The sequence below is a fragment of the Falco biarmicus genome, chromosome 9 (assembly GCF_023638135.1).
Source record: "Falco biarmicus isolate bFalBia1 chromosome 9, bFalBia1.pri, whole genome shotgun sequence".
In the NCBI taxonomy this organism is placed as follows: Eukaryota; Metazoa; Chordata; class Aves; order Falconiformes; family Falconidae; genus Falco; species Falco biarmicus.
The window spans coordinates 23,596,472-23,614,710 of NC_079296.1; the positions used below are offsets into that span (position 1 = coordinate 23,596,472).

Genomic DNA, 18,239 nt, shown 5'->3' on the forward strand with positions numbered 1-18,239 from the left:
AATGGACTTTAGCTAGCCTTTCTGTTTAAACAGAGCCAAGGCCAGTAACACTGCATTTGGAAACTGAACGCTGCGGAAAAGTTTGCTTATCTTGCCGAGACAGGATGTTTTCTTGGCTGTAGGGTAGGTCTGTGTTTCAAGAGATCTAGTTTTTAACTTAACTGTACCCTAAGCTCTGCAACTTACTCTGTTGTGTGATTGTTGGAAACTCACTTTAGTGTCTACTGAGGTCTTCCCCCTCCTGCCCCAACTGTAAATCAGTTTAATAAATACTGCTACCTATGTGTTTGGAGGGTCCATTCATCAGTTCCTGTGAACTACTCTGGGACCTCCTGTGGAAGGTGATAAAGCCAGGGCTGTGGGCTGCTGTTAATGGATAACATGAATCCTGTATTAATTTCACGCCTTCTGCATGGCCTCTTCATAACCTTCCTCTCTATTTTGAGCCCTTGTTATGTACTTGGAAGGTCTGTGTTCCCAGCCTAGTGCTCAGCATATCAGTGAGGCTTCACACAGGGGCTTATCTTGTGTTACTTGCTTCATCTTTTCAGGCTGAAGCAGTTTAAAATGAAGTTTGTGTTGGGGAGTTTGGTAGAAAACAGTGAATTCATATTTGAAACTCTGCTAATGTGGGCTCTGTCACCAGAGAGTATGGTCAAGATGCAGAGACTCAAAAGACTCGGATTCAGTTTCTGTTTGTGCTGTGGTGTTTTTGTGGGTTTTTTTTCTGAATCACTAGGGGCAAGGCAGCTAGAGTGCCTTGCTGAGATGTCACTGTCCCTCAGCTGTTTGCCTGCACCCCTCCATCTGGAGTCAGTGGAATGGGACAGGCACTGAAACCAGCAGAAGTTTATATTTGTATTTCCTGTCAGCCATCTCTGCTAGAGCTGTAACATTTGGGAAGGGGGTGCAGCTGACAGCTGGGAGTGATACCCATGTCTGCTAGCCTAGTAACAGCTGTTCCATGTGGATGGCCAGAGCCCAGGCTTCCTCCCCATGAGAAGATGGGATGGAGTTCCAGGGATGTCCAGTATGTGTTACTGTGACAACAGCCAAGTGGAGACCACAGTCTCTGTTACAGAAAGTCTGGAAGGTCCCATTTACCCAGTTCCACTGACTGGCTGAGATATGCTTAAGCTGAATTTATCTGAGGTGATTTGTTAAGCTGCATCCTTGTGCATACTGTCTCTGATAGGATTTGGAAGGTCATAGTGCAGGGTGAACAGTGAATATCTCCACTGAAATTGGACTAACTTTTGAACAGTGAGCAGAGCTGCCTTTTGGGGTGTTGGGGTGCATTTTAAACACTCGCCCTGCTGACTGTGGCTCTGCATGGTGACTGCCCACCTCTAAATGACTCCATCTTTCTGCCTTCCTGTCTAGGTACTGCCATAGTAACTGAACAGCATGCAGCCATGTGGACCGATGGACGCTACTTCCTGCAAGCTGCACATCAAATGGATAGCAACTGGACACTCATGAAAATGGGTACACAGCAGGCTGGGATACTGCTCCGCTGATAAACAATCACAGGCTATTTGGTCACTTTGCACATGTTACAACTTGTGCTGTAGAGATACCCTATCAAGCAGGGGCTTAGGGATATCTTGGGTACACTGCTGCTCCTGCTTTAGTGTCCTGTGACTCTTCTTACCCATGGGTCTAGACATTCATTAGTAGGTGTACCTGATGCATTAGCTTGGACTTTTTGGGTAGTGTGGGAATGCTTCAGTATGACTGCTTCTTTGAACCTCTTTTTTTCTTTTTTTTTCTTAAATCCCTGAAGGTCTGAAAGATACACCAACTCAGGAGGACTGGCTAGTGAGTGTCCTCCCAGAAGGCTCAAAGGTGGGAGTGGACCCTTTCATTATTCCGGCAGGTTGGTTTTACTTTATTTTATCTCTGGGTTGGGCAACTAGATTTTGCTTCCTTGCTTCTCTGGCTAAGCTGTTGTATGATGTAGCTAACGATGTTTCAACTGGTTTAAACTGTCAGGCAAAACAGGTTGGATTTTGGTTTGAGGCATGTATTATGAGAGCTCGACATCAGTGCATTGGCTCCAAAACACAAGAACTACTCTCTGGGCTTGCAGTGACCTTAGTTGAAAAGCAGACTCCTGAACTTCCTTTTGCCTGTGCTGTGGCTCGTCATGGGCACTTCAGTACAAAGTTGCTGAATGCCTTGGCCAGCTTGTAAGCCAGAACACCCAGGCAAAACTGACGCTGATACTCCTGCTTGGTGGTTTTGGCATCCCTGCAGCTTTCCCTGCAGAAAGCACGTTCCTGGAGTGGTACCATTCATATCAGACGAATGAATATCCATCTAGTCATGCTTCAGAACACGGAGCCCAATCCACAGGTCACTGGAGTCAAGGGGAGATATTTGCTTGATTTACATGGGCTAAGGATCAGTCTTGTGGCTATGTGGAAGCCCATCTCTTATCTTGTCTAGCTTAGGTCTAGTGTGGTTCTGCACTGGGGTAGAAGACACCCTTACAGCAGCCTCTGGGGTGGCTTCTTCCAGTAACTTCTGTCTCCCAGCTGGAGCACTTGTTCAGCTCAAGCATGAGGCTCCAGGTCTGCAAGGTTCTGTATGTGCTACTGGCTGTAGCAGCTGTGTTTGTGGAACTGTAATTGTAATAGCTTTTGCTTTGTTTTTAACGAATGGGAAGGAGAGGCTGGATGGAAAGAAGGAGACTCAGATTCTTGAGTATGCCCCCTGTGAATGGGGCTGTTGTTGAACCAGTGTGTGTTCTTCAAAGCCGTCACTCTTAATTTTTTTTTTTTTTTTCCCTTTGGTAGATCAGTGGAAGAGGATGTCCAAAGCCTTGAGGAGTGCTGGTCACGACCTTGTGCCCGTCAAAGAAAACCTGATCGATACAATCTGGACAGATTGTCCTCAGCGACCCTGCAAGCCTCTCATCACGCTGGACCTAAGTTATACAGGTAAGAAGCTTAACTCTCAGTAGACAGGAACTGTTTCTACTGCCCTGTCCCCTTTGCTTTCCTCTTACAAAGTGGTGAGAAAAGCACTACTGCAGCGCAATATGATCCACTATGAATAGGTCATGAAGGTGATCGGACCTCAGCTAATGACCCCATTGTCCTCAAAACTTCAAATAGCCATTTACTAGATAACTTCAAAATAAATCTATGGATGTGTGGAGGGCAGCTCGTTTGAGAGTTCGTATCGGTTACTAGAAAGAAATGAGGAGCACAAGCACAGTATGTTTTGGGTACCTCCAAAACCCAGTGCATTGGTTTGTGCTTACATCATCATCCCCAGTAAGGCTGGTGACTGTAGCTTTTCATACTGTGTTTTGCAGGGGTCAGCTGGAGAGACAAAATTGTAGCCCTTCGTTCAAAAATGGCTGAGAGGAAAGTCCTGTGGTTTGTGGTAACAGCCTTGGATGAAGTAGCATGTAAGTCTTTGCATTGCCTTTCTCAGTTCTTCCTACAAAATAAATGTCCTTGGAAAGGAGGAACCTTGCCAGGGTGAGAGGCACTTACGACAGCTAATGTGTTCGTTAGAGGTCACTTGTATCAAGTGCAGTGGTGGTAATGGGTCGCAGTGACCCTGTATTTCTACCTAGTGCCTTAATACACCAGTGCAGCTCCCGAGTACTTTCTTGGCCCAGGAAACACAGCAAATCACCACCTTTGAAAAACAGCCCAGGCAAAGGGAAGGGAAGATTATATATAAAGCCTAAGGCAGTTTGAAAGGGGAAAAAAAGACCTGTGAGATTTTCTAGCTGTAAAATATCCTGATGCTGCCATACCCTATGGGAAGATGGAGACTTTTCTGCTGTGAAGTCTGGGCTATAAACAAAGCAATGCAACATGTGGCTTTGTATAGGTAAGGTGAGGGTGGGGTACATGGCGTTCACGGTAGTCTTCCTAATTGTCACTACCCTTTAAGTCAGTCTCTACCTTTCCAGCGTTTGGCAAATGCTTTGGTTAAAACAAGTAAGTCAGGGCTCAACTTGTATTTCCAGATCGTTTCAACCCAGGGTCACAGAGTCCCACTGGAGTCCCCTCGGTGTTTGGGGCCCCAGGATGACCAGGTCTCCATGCCCTGGCTCCCAGCCCAGTGTGTAGGAAGCGAGAATGGCCAGAAACAGCAGTGGTTTCCCTGGGACTGTTGTTATTAGTGCTGTATATCCTTTGTGCAGAAATCACCAGTGTATAGACTGGTGCAGTGGGAACGTAGTGCTGGCAGGGTGTGAGTGCTGCTAATGCCTGTGTCCTGTGTCTGATCTGAAACGATAGAAATTAAGGTGGTGTGTTCCTAACTCCAGCACTGCCAGTGCAATGTCTCTGGTGCTGGGTGAAGCCAGCCTGCTGAGGTCTGCGGGCTCTCCTGGATCTGTGACACTGAGCAAAGAGCTTGTTTCATGAAAGAAGTACTTCTGAGAGTGGTGAATAGGACTCCTCCCTGGGGAGGCCTGTGTGAGTAGAGATTGTGTGTCTCACCTTTTCAGGTGCATCTCCAATTAAATTAATGATAAATTGGTGCCCTGAGGTGGTTTCATTTTCAGATGGAATGTCTACAGCAAAGCCAAGCTGGGTTATGAATCAAGGGTTTTAAGATGGACCAGAGGAGGTCATGAGAGAAGCTTATTGCTGGGTGCCTGGTTGATTTCCTGTCCAAAAGGGGGAGACGTTGCCTTTAATTTTATCTAATTCAATTCACTGTGTTAAACTCCAGACAAGTTTCTAGGGATATAGAGAGCCTCAGAGGAGGCTGTAGCCTCCTTACTGCATTGGGAGTCGGCTGAGAGAGGAAGTTTGTACCCATGCAGTAAAGAGTTCTTTGTGGCTCTTTCCTGCTTTCAAGTGACCTACTCCTTCCCTGGGGAGAATCAAACTCTATTTTTACTTTTGTGGCAGAATTTGCACAGTTCAATGAATACAGTGCTGGGTTGTGATTTAGGACATGTTGGTTCTTTTCCCAGCTGTCCTGCTGGCTGGCCTTACTGCTTTGAGTAACTCATTTCAGCTAATTGGATACCCTGGGGTTTTTATTTGACCCTAAAATCAGAGATTTGGAGATGCTGCACATCTACTTCCCCTCTTGACTTTGAAATTTTGTGGCATAAAACCTTTGTGAAAAACCTTAGTACTATGCAGTCTCAGCCTGAGACGTTGGAGGCACCTAAATGAAGGCTCTTTGGAGTATTTTAGTCTTGCCTAGGCTGTCTCCCTCTTCCTTCAAGTATCAAAAGGATTGGAATGAAATGGTAACTTGTAACATTGTCTCCTGGCTGTTGAGAAGTGAGCTTTTGCTGCATTACACAGACCAGAAAGGGCAAACACAATTTTTTTTTTTTTTTTTTTTTTTTTTAGCGTGTGTCCTTGTCTTTTTTTTTTTGCCTGTGTCTGGTTTCTTCCAAGCCAGCCCTCCTTTAGAAGTTAAACCCCATTTCTTTGCCCGATGGGAGAGTTTAAACTGCAGTTCTGGTGCCATCTCCTGGCAAAAACTTAGGATTGCGGGAAAAACAGCAGGACGTGGGACAGCTGGGTGGGAGCTGGACCCACGGCCTGTACCCGTGACGACTCATTGCTTGACTGTGTTTTGCTGAGATTATTTTTGGCTTTCTCTAATGTTACAAAAGATGAACCAGGACTGTGATTCTTGGCGTTCTTATTTTCCAGGGCTTTTCAACCTCCGAGGCTCTGATGTTGAGTACAATCCTGTGTTTTTTGCATACGCCGTCATAGGAATGAACACAATCAGGTGCTTGTATTCCCCTCTTCTGTCCCCCAAGATACGTTTTTCTGTGGGAGAGCTGTTCTAGCAAAGCATTTGTCTTTTCAAAACACCTACACTTGGGCACTTTAATGTCCTTTCTGAGCACTTTGTTTGAACATTAATTACTCTCCTCCCCTGAGCAGAGCTACAGAGGCAGCGAAGAGCTCTGCTGCACTCCTCAGCACCTTTGCTGTCTTGCTGGGTGACTGTGGGTATGATGGCTGAGCCCTCTGTCACCCTGAAATAATGCGGAGGGCCCTTGGAGCCCTGGGTGAAGTGTGGGTAAGAGCCAACACTGGCCTGGACATTGGAAAACTTTTCTCTAATGTCATTGATGAGTCACTTCAAAACTGCAGGGATTGTGTAGGAAAGTTTCAGGGCTGGCTTATGACAGAAGGCTTCTTTCCTGTGACTGCCCCATATAATGAGCCTCAGCAAGCATAAGTCTTTAGAAGAAAAAGAGATGAATCTGCTAGCTATATGCATCTGAGGTAAAACCTGGCTGGGTGAGTACCAGTTGTATGTGAAGGTGGAGCTGAACTTTCCAATCCAGTAAAAGCAAGAACAATGTGGTACTTGGAACAGTAGCTTTTCAATTTCCAGATGTTGCCCTTAAAAATTAGAGAATGGGCACCATTTGCCTCTCTTTATTCTCTGCTGCATGAAGCGCAATGATGGGATGCAGCCATTTTGAATGTGTCATACAAACAAAAATGTTACCAGCTCCTTTCCTCTTAGCAGGGTGGTATGTCTAAATTTCAAAGCAGGATTTAAGTTGTGTGAAGGGCAGTGGTTAAAACAATATAGGCCAAAGTATAGTGCATAATTAACTAACTCCTTTCTCCCTGAAATGTCACCAGAATGGTTTCTCCTTCCCTTCTTTACTCCAGTCACTATCAGATGTGGTCCCACCTATCTGTTCTGTCCAATTTGTTTCTCAGGCTCTTCATTGATGGTGACCGGATGATGGACCCAGCTGTGAGGGAGCACTTACAGCTTGACTGTACCCTGGAGCCTGAGTTTAAAATCCAGGTGATGCCCTATGGATCTATCGTGTCGGAGCTACAGGCTGTTGGTGCAGGCCTCTCAGCCAAGGAGAAAGTGTGGCTCAGTGACAAAGCCAGCTATGCTCTGACTGAGGCTATTCCCAAGGTTAGTAGCCCATGCAAGGGAAAATACTTCTCTCTGCTCAGCGTGGTCAGGAACAGTGTTAGTAAGGGCAGCTGGCCTCAGCTTCCCCTCTGCAAAGCATGGTGCAGGCTGCAGCTTGTGCAGAAGGGATCCAGCTATGCTGAGGTATCGAGAGGTTGTTAATCCTGGGGTTGCTCTCGCTGGAGCTGCCCTTCCAGTTTGCTAAGCTGATTTATCCAAAGAATTGTCAGCTTAAGATAAGACAAGTATAGTGAGAGAGGGGAGGGGGGGAGGAAACAGGGTGAATTTGGGTCATTCTGTCCATGGATGGAGCATCAGCCTTATGTGGACCAGCAGTGAGAGCTGGAAACTTGCAGAAACTGAAGCAGGGATGTTGAGCAGGATTTTCAGGAGGGGGCATCTGGCTTGATCTGAGCGTCCGAAGATGGTTCCCCTTATATCTTCAAGCCACTAAAGCAAATCAGGCAATATGTGGCATCCAGTACCGAAGACAGGAGGGACAGGGTGATAGAGCTGTTGCAGCAGGGAACCTTGCGAGGACACATACAACCTGCAGGCACTGGTTGCTCATGCAGTGAGTGTGTCTGCTGAGGGACAGTTGCAGCATCAGAATAATTTCTGTACAGCTTTATGTGCTATATCTTACCCTTGAACTTCGCTGTCTGGGAGTCATGCAGTCCACTTATTATTCCGGTAGTCATGAAAGGAGATACTCGGGGAAAGACACACCAGCAACTATGAGCAAATAAGCTGGTTTCCATGCATCTTGTGTACATCTCTTGTTTGCCAGAGTTCACGTTCCCTGGAATGCCATCCGGTTTACAAAGCTATTTAGTACCAAACACGTACTGTGAGTAAATATGGGTGGGAGTTAGGGACCAGTGAGTATTTTCCAGATGTTGCCTTGGAAGACCCACTGAACACAATCGGTGCTTGTGCTAGGTTACTAAACAGTCTGGGCTTCCTACCTGAGAATCGCAGGGCTCAGTTGAAGGAGTTGCTGAAGGAAGAACTGAATTGTAAAAAGTGTTTGGCTGTAGGTCTGCATTCACACACCACCAGGTTTCTGCTCCACCAGGCAAGCAGGTATCTCCTGCCTGTTTCATGTGCTGCGTGGTTGTTCTGCAGGTGTGTGTATGATGCAGCCATACCTGTGACAACAGAGCTAACTCATGAGGCCTGAAGGCTTTTTCAGTGCACAGGAATTCTAAGAGTGGTCTCAGCTTTGTGTCTTCCCTGCCTCAAGGAACTGTGCATTAGAAAGCAGGAGAGGAAGGACTGAAATGTCTTGATTAAAAATCACTTAGTCACTGAAAGAGCCAAACGTTTCCCAGTTCCTCATGCTGGGCCTTTTTCTCCAGCTGTACACCACTTTACACCAGCTGAAAAACTAGCCTGGGGTGCTTTGAAGAACCCCAGTGTTAGAAGTCCATCTACTGTCCGTCTCCATGAAAGCCAAATATTGACGCTGGCGAAAATCCAGTCCATTATTAACACAGATCTGCAAACCCTTTATAGATCTGCCTACAGCTGCATGTAAATATGCTTTTCACAGAAGATTAATAGAACCTACCAGACTCCAAAAAGCCAAGCCAATCTAAGAATCTGACTATTCAGAAGTTTTGTCCTGACTTTGATAAAAGGACTTTCCTGACTTGTGGCTTCTTCAGTGCTTTAGTTTCTGCATAGTATAGTATAATTGTCTTGCTATTTTTAAGAGTTTGGAAACTGTAAGCCGGTAGGATTTGTGTGAAATTGGTCTTTGCTGAGGGTCTGCCAGGCCTTTCCCATGAATTTGAGTGGTATTTATCATATGCCGGTGCATTGAAAATAGGAAAACAGCATGCTGCTTGGGCTGTGCTTGTGTAGATGCTTATCCCATCTCCTGATATATAATGGGTAGAGCAGAGAACTGTGGGGCAAAAGACATCGTTCTTGTTCCTTCTTCTGATGCTAAGGGTAGCGAGGCTTGGGCAAGTCATCGTAGTTGGTGTATTTCTGAAGACATGCCCAGAACCGGCTAATCTAAGGACAGCTGATGTTTGGGGAAGTGCACAGTGGTAAGGTAAGTTCTTAATGCAGGGCTGCCCTGTCCAGGCACAGGAAAGCTTTGTCTCGAACTGCTGATGTAAGTTTCTTTCAAAAGTGGATGGCATGTAAAGCTCATCTTTGCAAAGGCCTTTCATGTTTCTTGGGGCTTCAATGTGTTTGTCAGAGCTGCTGATCGTTAGAAGTGATGATGCTCAGTGCTGGAGAAGTCAGAGTCTTGAGGGGCCTGCCAGGTTCAATTCCAGTGCTTGGTACCCAGGCTGGGTTCCTTTTGCTCCTTGCTGCTTGGGGGTGACGGGTAACAAATGAAGGTGACTTTTTAGGTCTCTTTGCACAGCCTAAACTCCACCTTAGTCCCTGGGATTGGTGTTTCTTACTGGCTTTCTCTTGGCCTTTAGTGTACATCAGCAACATGAAACCCATGGCTCAGACATTGATATGTATGGTATTTAAGATATCCAAATCTTCACCCTGCTTCGTGGCAAGCTGTTAACTCTTTAGTTCCTTGGATTTCTCTGTGGCTGTTCTTTCTTCAGTCAGGGACTGTTTCTCTTTATTCCCCAGTACACTTTATCTGACTACTGGCAACCAGTATCTCACAGCACTGAAGGTTGAGAGAGACCGCCAAAGTACAAATTATGGCCAGGCTGAGATATTAAACCTCTAGGATTATGTAGTCTGACTAATCCACAAGTAATCCCTGTCCTTCTGCTGCAGGCTTACAGATACCTCACCCCATATACCCCCATCTGCATTGCAAAAGCTGTGAAGAATGCATCAGAAACGGAAGGCATGAGAAGAGCACATGTAAGTGAAGCCTTCAGAGCCTCCTTGCACATGACAACAGGTTTGCTTTATGTTTAGGGAAAGAGATTACATTCTCCTTTCAGTTTTAGTGTTTTGGATTAAAAAGCAGGTAAGAATTTGGATGGCAGGGTAAAAATGGTTATCTGTCAGACATCTGCCGTTGAAGCAGTTTTTTTGCTTGTTTAGCATTCCCTCGGGATGAAGAGCAACATTTGTTGCTGTGGGGTATTACCAACCATACTCTGTTGGAAGACTGTGCAGACTTGAGAAGTGTTGTTTAGATTATGGGTCCTCAAAGGGATGTTCTCTCCCCTTTGCCAGTTCTGTTGTCTTTCTCAGTGGAGCCTTCAAATTGTTATCACTTGAATAAACACAACCTAAAGAATGCAGAGAAATTCTTCGACACATGGTGCAAAACACAGGCCAAGATGTTCAGAAACAGACAGTGTTCTGAAAGCACTTTGGTTTTGTGTCATCATCGTGACGCTCTGGAAATGATGCTGATTTCTCAGGAGGCTTCGTATTTTCAAGCAAAGAAGCTGCCTGTGAAACAGGTTCATGGTGGGGCTGAAGTTTGTCTTGCTTATTTCCTGTTAATTTTCAAGCGGCAATTTTTGCAACACAAGAAGTATGCTAGTTAAAACAGGGCTGGCAGTTCTGAACTTGTCCCATGTTTTCTGCTAGCTTCTTGGGAACTGCTACTTTCAGTGCTTTTCTTTTCCTGTTACTTAAGGGAAGTAAAAATACTTGTACTGAGCAGAGACACTTCATTACTTGCCACCTGAGGACAAAATTGTGCCTTGCTCTTGTACACTTGTCTCTTGCTTCTTGCCTCTGCATGCTGCAAACGTGTAGAAAAAAGGAAGAAAAACAGGGGTTATCAGGCGAGAATGAAGCCAGGAGCTGTGACAGACTGTGGTGCCTGTGTGCCCAAAGGGCATGTTCCCCTGACACATCACCAGATGTGTTGTGTGGTTGCCTTCCACGATCTGAAATACAAGATCTTGTGTGTTAAAGCAAGAGAGACTTGAAAGTTGTGTAAGGTAAAGCCAATGTTTGCTAAGTACTTGGTAATTCTTCACAGTAAGATACTTCCCAGCAGTAAACCTTTATTAATGTTTATTTAGTTGTCCAGATACATTTCTAGTGCTTGTGTTAATTACAGGGTGCAGAACTTGGAAAGACCACTTAAATAATCTGTTAGTTTGTGTTTCTGAAACTTGCAGATTGAATTTTTTGCATCAAAACCTCTTTATACTGTGGCTTGATAAATCTTTATTCTTTCAATTCCCTTTTCTTGTGCTTATCTTAACATAGATTAAAGATGCTGTTGCCCTGTGTGAGCTCTTCAACTGGCTGGAGAAAGAGGTAGTGTATTAATTTTTTTTAACTTGGAGATTTTATTGCCATGTAAAACTCTGCATTAGCATAAACTTTTTGGTAGTCTTTATAGTGCCTTTGCTAAAAGTGGGGAAACAGTTGGGGTTTTACCTGTGTTTTTTGGGGGATTTCAATCATGCTTTCATCCAAAGCTGAATGAGTTGAAAACATACTCTCATTCATTTTACACAGACCAAAGCCAGAGCGTATGAGAAATGACCTGAACAGGCTTAATATAGTTTTAATACTATCTTGTGCTGGTTTGGTATTGTAAATCATGAAATAATATCCAATTTGATACAAAGAATTATTCTCATCAGTCAGTGTTGTCTGGCAGTATGGACAGATTTGGCGTTTATGAATGGAGAGGTGCAGTCATGCCCAGTGAAAATGCAATAAAGACAATTTACTCATGTTTTCTCTGGGTTACAAGTACACGGTGAAGGTGCAGAGTGCTAACTGTTACTCAGCAACTTAATAAGCTGTGCTCCTTCTGTGCCACTGCCTGTCTGAGTCTATTGACTTTACCTATGGAGATGGCTTGATGACTTCCAGAAGGTGCCTTTTTACATGTCTGAGTACCTCAACAAGTCTGCCTCAGGGATTATGAAACGTAACTCTTGCTCCCCTTTGCCTGCTGTCCAGTCCTGGGGAAGTTGTCTCACAGGTTTTAATTTATCAAATGCTGAAAGTAAAATTTCACATCCTTTTGTTTTTCCTGCAACTGCTTCAATTTCGGATTTTAAAGCATAAAAATTCTGCTAATACTATGGGCTGTTGGAGAGAACTGATTAAGCTTAGTGTAACCTGTCTGTGAAGAGATACCGCCTTATGAGGTGTTACCTTTGTATATATCTCAGTGAAGTTAATACTGCAGTAACCACTAACTGCTCCCTAGTCAGGGTTCAGCAGTCCTGCTTTGACCGTCTCTGCTTCCCACTTCTCACATGTGCTGCGAAGTATTGCTAGGTTTGTGTTTATCATTCCTGAGGAATGAGGACAGAAAACCTGGAAAGGCGCCACTTCGAGAATGGGTTTCATAATGCACAGACGAAGCCCAGTGCTTAAGCGTATAGCATTTTCTTTACTTGTTGGTGTACTAATTCAACCTACGTCTCTGCCCACTAGGTTCCAAAGGGAACGGTAACAGAAATAATTGCTGCAGACAAAGCAGAGGAGTTTCGCAGGTAAAAAGTAAATCCTCTGTGAGGGTGTTTTCTTGGTGGCTTTTTTATCCTTTTCTTTTTTTTTGTTTTAGTCTTTAGAAGTCTAGAACATGCATATATTTTACCTGAGGACAAACCATTACTACAGGATTTCATTGAACACTTAAAAGAGTTGTGGAAGAATTGGGTCTCTTGGGAGATACAAGCCCCAGCCCACTGGATCATACCTGCTTTCCTTTTGAGATAGCAATGAGAAGTGCTGCAGGTTAGGACACTTCAATACGAGATAGTTGCTTTCTTACTATGGAGGAATTGATGTAAGATTTTAGATTTTCTCCTCTTCTGATGGGAGAGTGAGCAGCATTTGTATTGAGAGATACTCCCATGTGTATGTCAATAGGACCTCTGAAAATGCCTTTGAGCAAATAAGTAACAAAGAAGAAATTGTTCAGGTCATCTCATCCCTGGGTGGTCTGTGGTGAATTTTTTGCTTGTAAGGAAAGGCTAGAGATGGAAGGCAGGTTTCCACATGGTTGGGATGACAGGGCTCCAATCTGTTCAGTTCTTCTACCTGAGTGCACTTGCCCACGTGGCTTTCAGGGCTAAGGGGAATGCTGAGGTGATGTGAAATTAAGGATGGGGCACTCCAGGTGCCACCGGTGCCTGGTGTACTCCTCTTGCTTGTGCTGTAGCGATGACAATCTTTTCTTTCAGCCAACAGAAAGACTTCGTTGAATTGAGTTTTGCTACCATATCAAGCACAGGTCCAAATGGAGCCATCATTCACTACAAGTAAGAGAAACGCAGCTTCTCCTTTCATCCTTCAGCAAACATAGTTGGAACGAGCTGTCTGGCTTCTTTGTGGAGTCACAACAGGGAGATGTAGTCGCTGTTGATTGCCATCTTGCTTTATTCCACCAGAGCTTCTGCACTTACTAAATAAAGATCTCTGCCTGCTGGCAGCATGCACGTACTATGATGCTGATCTGCTCAGGGGCCATAGAAAAGGGCTGTTTTGGGGGCAGAAGTCTGTGAAGGGTGAATATGAAGTCCAAACTGTTCTGAAATACATCCAGGAACAGATGTTGAGGGTTTTGCTGGAAGCACTATTTACTGTAGACAGATATATTCCTCGGTATGATACTTGGCTCAGCATGTGTGGGATTTCCATCATTGCCACAAGAAATCAGAGCTGACAATCTAAGCTGGCACTTAAGATGGTTTCTGGACTGCAGACGTGGGCTGGAGACCTTAAAACTGTGGAACAAACCCCTTTGTGTTTAACTAAACAGGCCAGTTCCTGAGACCAACAGAACACTGTCTGTGAACGAGATCTACCTGCTGGACTCAGGAGCACAGTACAAGTGAGTGGGATGAATGGTGCTGAACCTCTGCGTTTTCTGTTCCCAGTGACCACCTGCAGGGTCAACTCACAGCTGCAGGGGCAGGCATGGCAATGTTTAGTTTCGAGTGCAGTGCCATTTCACAGAGAGCCTGCTCACTGTATCCCCTCTGGAGGGCATTTGTGGGGTTCTGAATATAGCCAAGTGCATCAGTCAGTGGGTGACTGATCCATGACAGGAGGCCTGACCTAGGCTTAGGACAGCAGATGAGGGCTGCTGACAAGCCTTGTCTGGGGTAGGGGACGAGATCTAAAAGCACGGTTCCCGTCTGGGTCCCATTACCAGCATGATGGTAGCAGTGCTGTAGCTGGTGGTGCATGCTCCTGTCTGTTGCAGCTCTGCTCACCTGGCACATTGGTGTTAGAGCTGTAGGGAACAGGGAGCAGGCCTCACTGCCCTGGTTTAGCTGTGGGCTCCCTACACAGCAGCCTGCACAGCTGAGTGAGGCACCTACCCTGCCAGCATCTGCTCTGTGGGCAGATTTGACTGATGTTGAAGTCAGAACAAGGTGGGCAATGAAGCAGGACAGCACTGCCCTGTGGTGTTCTCTGCCTTTCCAGAGAGGCAAGGTTTCTCATCCCAGTGGCCACTTGGGTCTCAGGTGGTTTTGGAAAGGCATCACGTCGGTTGACTCATTCAGTGCTGTTTTGACAGTGCTATTCAGTGGCCTCTATCTCTGAAGCTGTTTACTGTGGATCTCTTGACTCCGTGGAAAATAAAAGAGGTGATGTTTTTAACCAGTGTAAATAGATGAGAAATGGCTTGTTCAGAAAGATGCAGGACAGGCCTGCCTGCTTCTTTGAGATGAGCTTTGTCTTTAGAGCTATGCCTTATTGTTATGTCAGTCAGTCAGTCAGAGCTTTGAAAGAGAACCATACAGACACTGTTTGGTAAGAATTTACAAGGAGATCAAGGAGATATTTTTTTTCTCTCTCTCCGCCCCCATCCCCCCCCCCCCACCCCCCAATGGCCTAATTAACAATTTCCTTAGTGGCACTATGAAAATCAGCCCTTTGAATACGATGTAAGCTGGACATCAATGGCACTTAGTACAACATTATGACGGGGATGTTCTACTTGTCCCTGCTGAGAAGTTAAACCATGAGTTCTTTGTGGCCGTGGCCTGTGTGTGCTGGGGAAAAGCATAGTCACTGGAGTGAGTGTTTCAAAGAGAACTCGGTATTTCCAGAGCCTCTGTTTTTTGACAGCAGGCTCAAAATGATATTTGTAGAAGGAACTCGGAGCCAATTTCTGACACCTCAGACTAACCCCTATCCAAATGTTGGAAAACCTCTAGAAATCTTAGCACAAGACATCCTGAGGATGAAAGGGACATTATACCCCCTTATGCTTCCCTTTCCTGAGCTGGTAGATGTCATTTGTGCGTAAGTATGTATTTTTAAGCTGCTAATGAATCATCTTCCATACAAATAGACTAAATATGATGTTCTGTTTTCAATGGGTAGGTATCAGTTGCTAAACCTTAAATTAGCAGCATTTTTATGAGCAGTTTAGATTCTAATTTGTGAAGACTTTGGGACGCTTATGGATGAAAGATAGCATTTTGAATTGTAAATCATTATTGCTACATCTGGGACGTGTGTTCAGGAATTTTGAGATTAGGAACTGTTACATCATCAGTCTTGTGTGGCACAGAGCAGATGACTTTACCCAATTACAAGCTAGGTTGGTTTGCTGCAGTGTGACTGGGTTTTCTGTGCATTCTCATTTTGATCTCTTTTCTTCCAACTCTCGCTCCCACCCCTTTGCCTCTTGCATCTTCGTTTGCCTCTGAAGGGATGGTACAACAGATGTGACCAGGACAATGCATTTTGGCACACCATCAGCCTATGAAAAGGTAAGTTGGCATCTCAGTGTGGTTTGCAATCTGACTCTTACGATTAGAGATGATTAAACAAATTAGTAATGTGCCCTACTGCTATATAGACAAAGTGCTTTATGGAATATCATGTATTTAATGATATGTGACAGCATTTTGATAAAGACTGGAAAGGAGGCTGTCAGACTTCAGACTTCCAAAATACAAACTAAGTGATTTAGGGAATGGCACCTTTCTATCTTAAAATGCACACCTCTCATCTGAGAAGTGGCATGTCTGCTCTAAGAAACAATAAAATCAGTGGGCTAAAGATAAACATTACTGGCTTGCTGAGAGTTAGTGGGGTTTAACGTAGTGCAAAGCTCAGTGTCTGATGCAAAGCTGCAGTGGTGGCTTGTGTCTAGTGTACCATATTAAAAACCAGTCTCAGACTTACCTGAGAAGGTAAGTGTTGGAAGTTCAGCAATGTAATTTTGTTGATTTGAAATTGCTTCTTTAATTAAAACTAATGTCATCATTATAGTTTGCTCAGTGATGAAAATATGCTGTAGGGTATGCTCAGGAAGTAAAACTACAGCCACAAAGACAATCACTCATGTAGGTCAGGTGAACCCTACTGCTAAACCTGCACTCTTGAGTTTGTGACACGCTCCATAATTAGCAGAGAAAGATCTTGGGAGTCATTTAAAATCTTTCTGCTCATGGTTTGCTTTGGCATTGCCAGCCATAGGAGAGCACGAGCAAGTCTTTCCAGATCCTCCACGATTTGCTACAAGATGCAGTCTTCCTCTCCATTGCTGGGGAAGGCAAAGTTTTTGCCTCTCCCTGTTTACTTATGGCACACATTTCTTTGACAGGAATGCTTCACCTATGTCCTGAAGGGACATATAGCTGTGAGTGCAGCCATCTTCCCAAATGGAACCAAAGGTGGGTTGGTGAGTTGGAGTGTTTTGACCCACAGCAGTGACCTCTGAAGAACCATTACGTGGTCTGAGAGCAACATTATGGTTGACAGGTCCAGATGTGTTAGGCACATGTTGATGTAACTATCTGTCTGTTTCCATCACAACATTTTGGATTCTGGATTACTGATGCCTTCTCCCTCATCATCAACCAGTGCTGAAAATTTTGAGGAGGGAAGTCTGAAGGGTGTTCAAAGTGCTCTGGTTCTAGGATGATGCTGATTTTCAACAGTCAGTGGCACTCCAACACACCTGTTGCCCTTCTGTGCTTGGAGGTTGTCTGTATGCTTTAATCATGGCCCCATCAAATCGAGAGGTCACACTCCAGCTTCAAAAGGACCAGCCAATTCTCTTCCAGTTAATGTGGAATCTCTTTTATTTGTGAGCAGCATGGGAAAATGACACACAAAGGAGCTGTTTTGATTTTATGCAGGAGAAGCTGTGACATACACTCAGTCCTGGTGAATTTGTTGCAGAGCTATTTTCTCCCTGATAAGACACCTTACGCGAAGGTGCTTCTTTTTAGAGTTTTCTGCAGTTTGCATTCTTGGAAAAAAAGTGAGGAAAAAGCAGCCGTGTAGTGGTACCAAAACCCCAACTGAAACTGGAGGGTGTCAGAACTTGGACACATGGGCTTGGTGCTCACATGCAGGCAATGCAAATTCTCTGCATTGTGGTTGAAACAATCTGCAATGGCTGGCAATCCAGGCAAGAAGTCTGGCTGATTAGTTCAGCAAATACTATTGGCAGATCTACTTTTTGTTCGCTTAGTGCAGCTACCTTTAAGAAAGGTGCTGAATTCTCTGTGGGACATTTAACCACTCAATGCTTTCCTGAAAACCCCAGTGGAGCAAGCAGCAGTGCAATGTTTCTTTTACAGACCATCTTCTGAGAGCTGGGTAACAGGAGAGAGAGAGAGTGAGGGGGCTCCTTAGCTGAGAAAGGGCTTGAATGTCAGGCTTGCCAAATCTGCCCTGTGACTTCTAACAATCCAATTAATTCCTTTCTTTGTTTTTTGGTAGGTTTTTTGAGGGGGTGCTGGTGGATTGTTTTGTTTATTTGGTTGGGGTTTTTTCCCCGTGTTTTCCAGGTATGAGCCTTCAGTGTGATTATCAGCATCTCAGAGGGAGCCTGACTTGTTCAAATTCTCTCTCCCTGTCTGTCTCTTTTCCTTGGCCTGCAGGTCATCTTCTAGATTCCTTTGCCCGCTCTGCCTTGTGGGACTGTGGTTTGGATTATCTGCATGGGACAGGACATGGAGTTGGCTCTTTCCTAAATGTACATGAGGGTCCTTGCGGCATTAGCTACAAAACCTTTGCAGACGAGCCTTTGGAGGCTGGCATGATCGTCTCTGATGGTATTTAGCATTGGTGATTCTCTCTGGTTGCTGGGGGAGGGACCAAGCTCTTCTAATGTGCAGGGGGAATAAATCTGACAATGGTATAATGGAAAGGTGGGATCATAAGCTCTGGTCCCGCCTCATGTTATTTTAATTGTCGTTTAAGTTCTATAGGTAAAGACCCTCATTTTGGCTCTTTCTCCTTCCATAAAGCATCTTTGCAGTTGGGTGCTGCAGGCCTGCTTCCTGCTCTCTGCAGTGCAAACCTCAGCAGAGCTGTGATGCTGACCAGCCCAGCTCTGGCATGCTGCCTCCTGTTCTGCTGTGGAAGAGCTGGCTACAGTACAAGGTGGACACTAAGTTTTCAGGAGATAATCCTGTCTTTGCTAT

The 18,239-nt window shown here is 44.9% G+C and overlaps 1 protein-coding gene across 3 annotated transcripts in view; it reads left to right on the top strand.

The window, feature by feature from the left end:
• XPNPEP1 (X-prolyl aminopeptidase 1) overlaps positions 1-18,239 on the top strand; it is a 32,039-nt gene that overhangs the window by 10,831 nt on the left and 2,969 nt on the right. For 2 of the 3 annotated variants that reach the window (XM_056351860.1, XM_056351862.1), the window contains 14 exons: positions 1,384-1,488; positions 1,787-1,879; positions 2,802-2,945; positions 3,326-3,421; positions 5,655-5,736; positions 6,693-6,903; positions 9,670-9,759; positions 11,077-11,127; positions 12,268-12,326; positions 13,020-13,097; positions 13,598-13,669; positions 15,506-15,566; positions 16,406-16,475; positions 17,694-17,867. In XM_056351860.1, the coding sequence (XP_056207835.1) occupies positions 1,384-1,488; positions 1,787-1,879; positions 2,802-2,945; positions 3,326-3,421; positions 5,655-5,736; positions 6,693-6,903; positions 9,670-9,759; positions 11,077-11,127; positions 12,268-12,326; positions 13,020-13,097; positions 13,598-13,669; positions 15,506-15,566; positions 16,406-16,475; positions 17,694-17,867 (1,386 nt within the window). Of the gene's footprint in view, positions 1-1,383; positions 1,489-1,786; positions 1,880-2,801; positions 2,946-3,325; positions 3,422-5,654; positions 5,737-6,692; positions 6,904-9,669; positions 9,760-11,076; positions 11,128-12,267; positions 12,327-13,019; positions 13,098-13,597; positions 13,670-15,505; positions 15,567-16,405; positions 16,476-17,693; positions 17,868-18,062; positions 18,199-18,239 lie in introns of all 3 variants that reach the window. The other variant, XM_056351861.1, reaches the window with a different exon arrangement.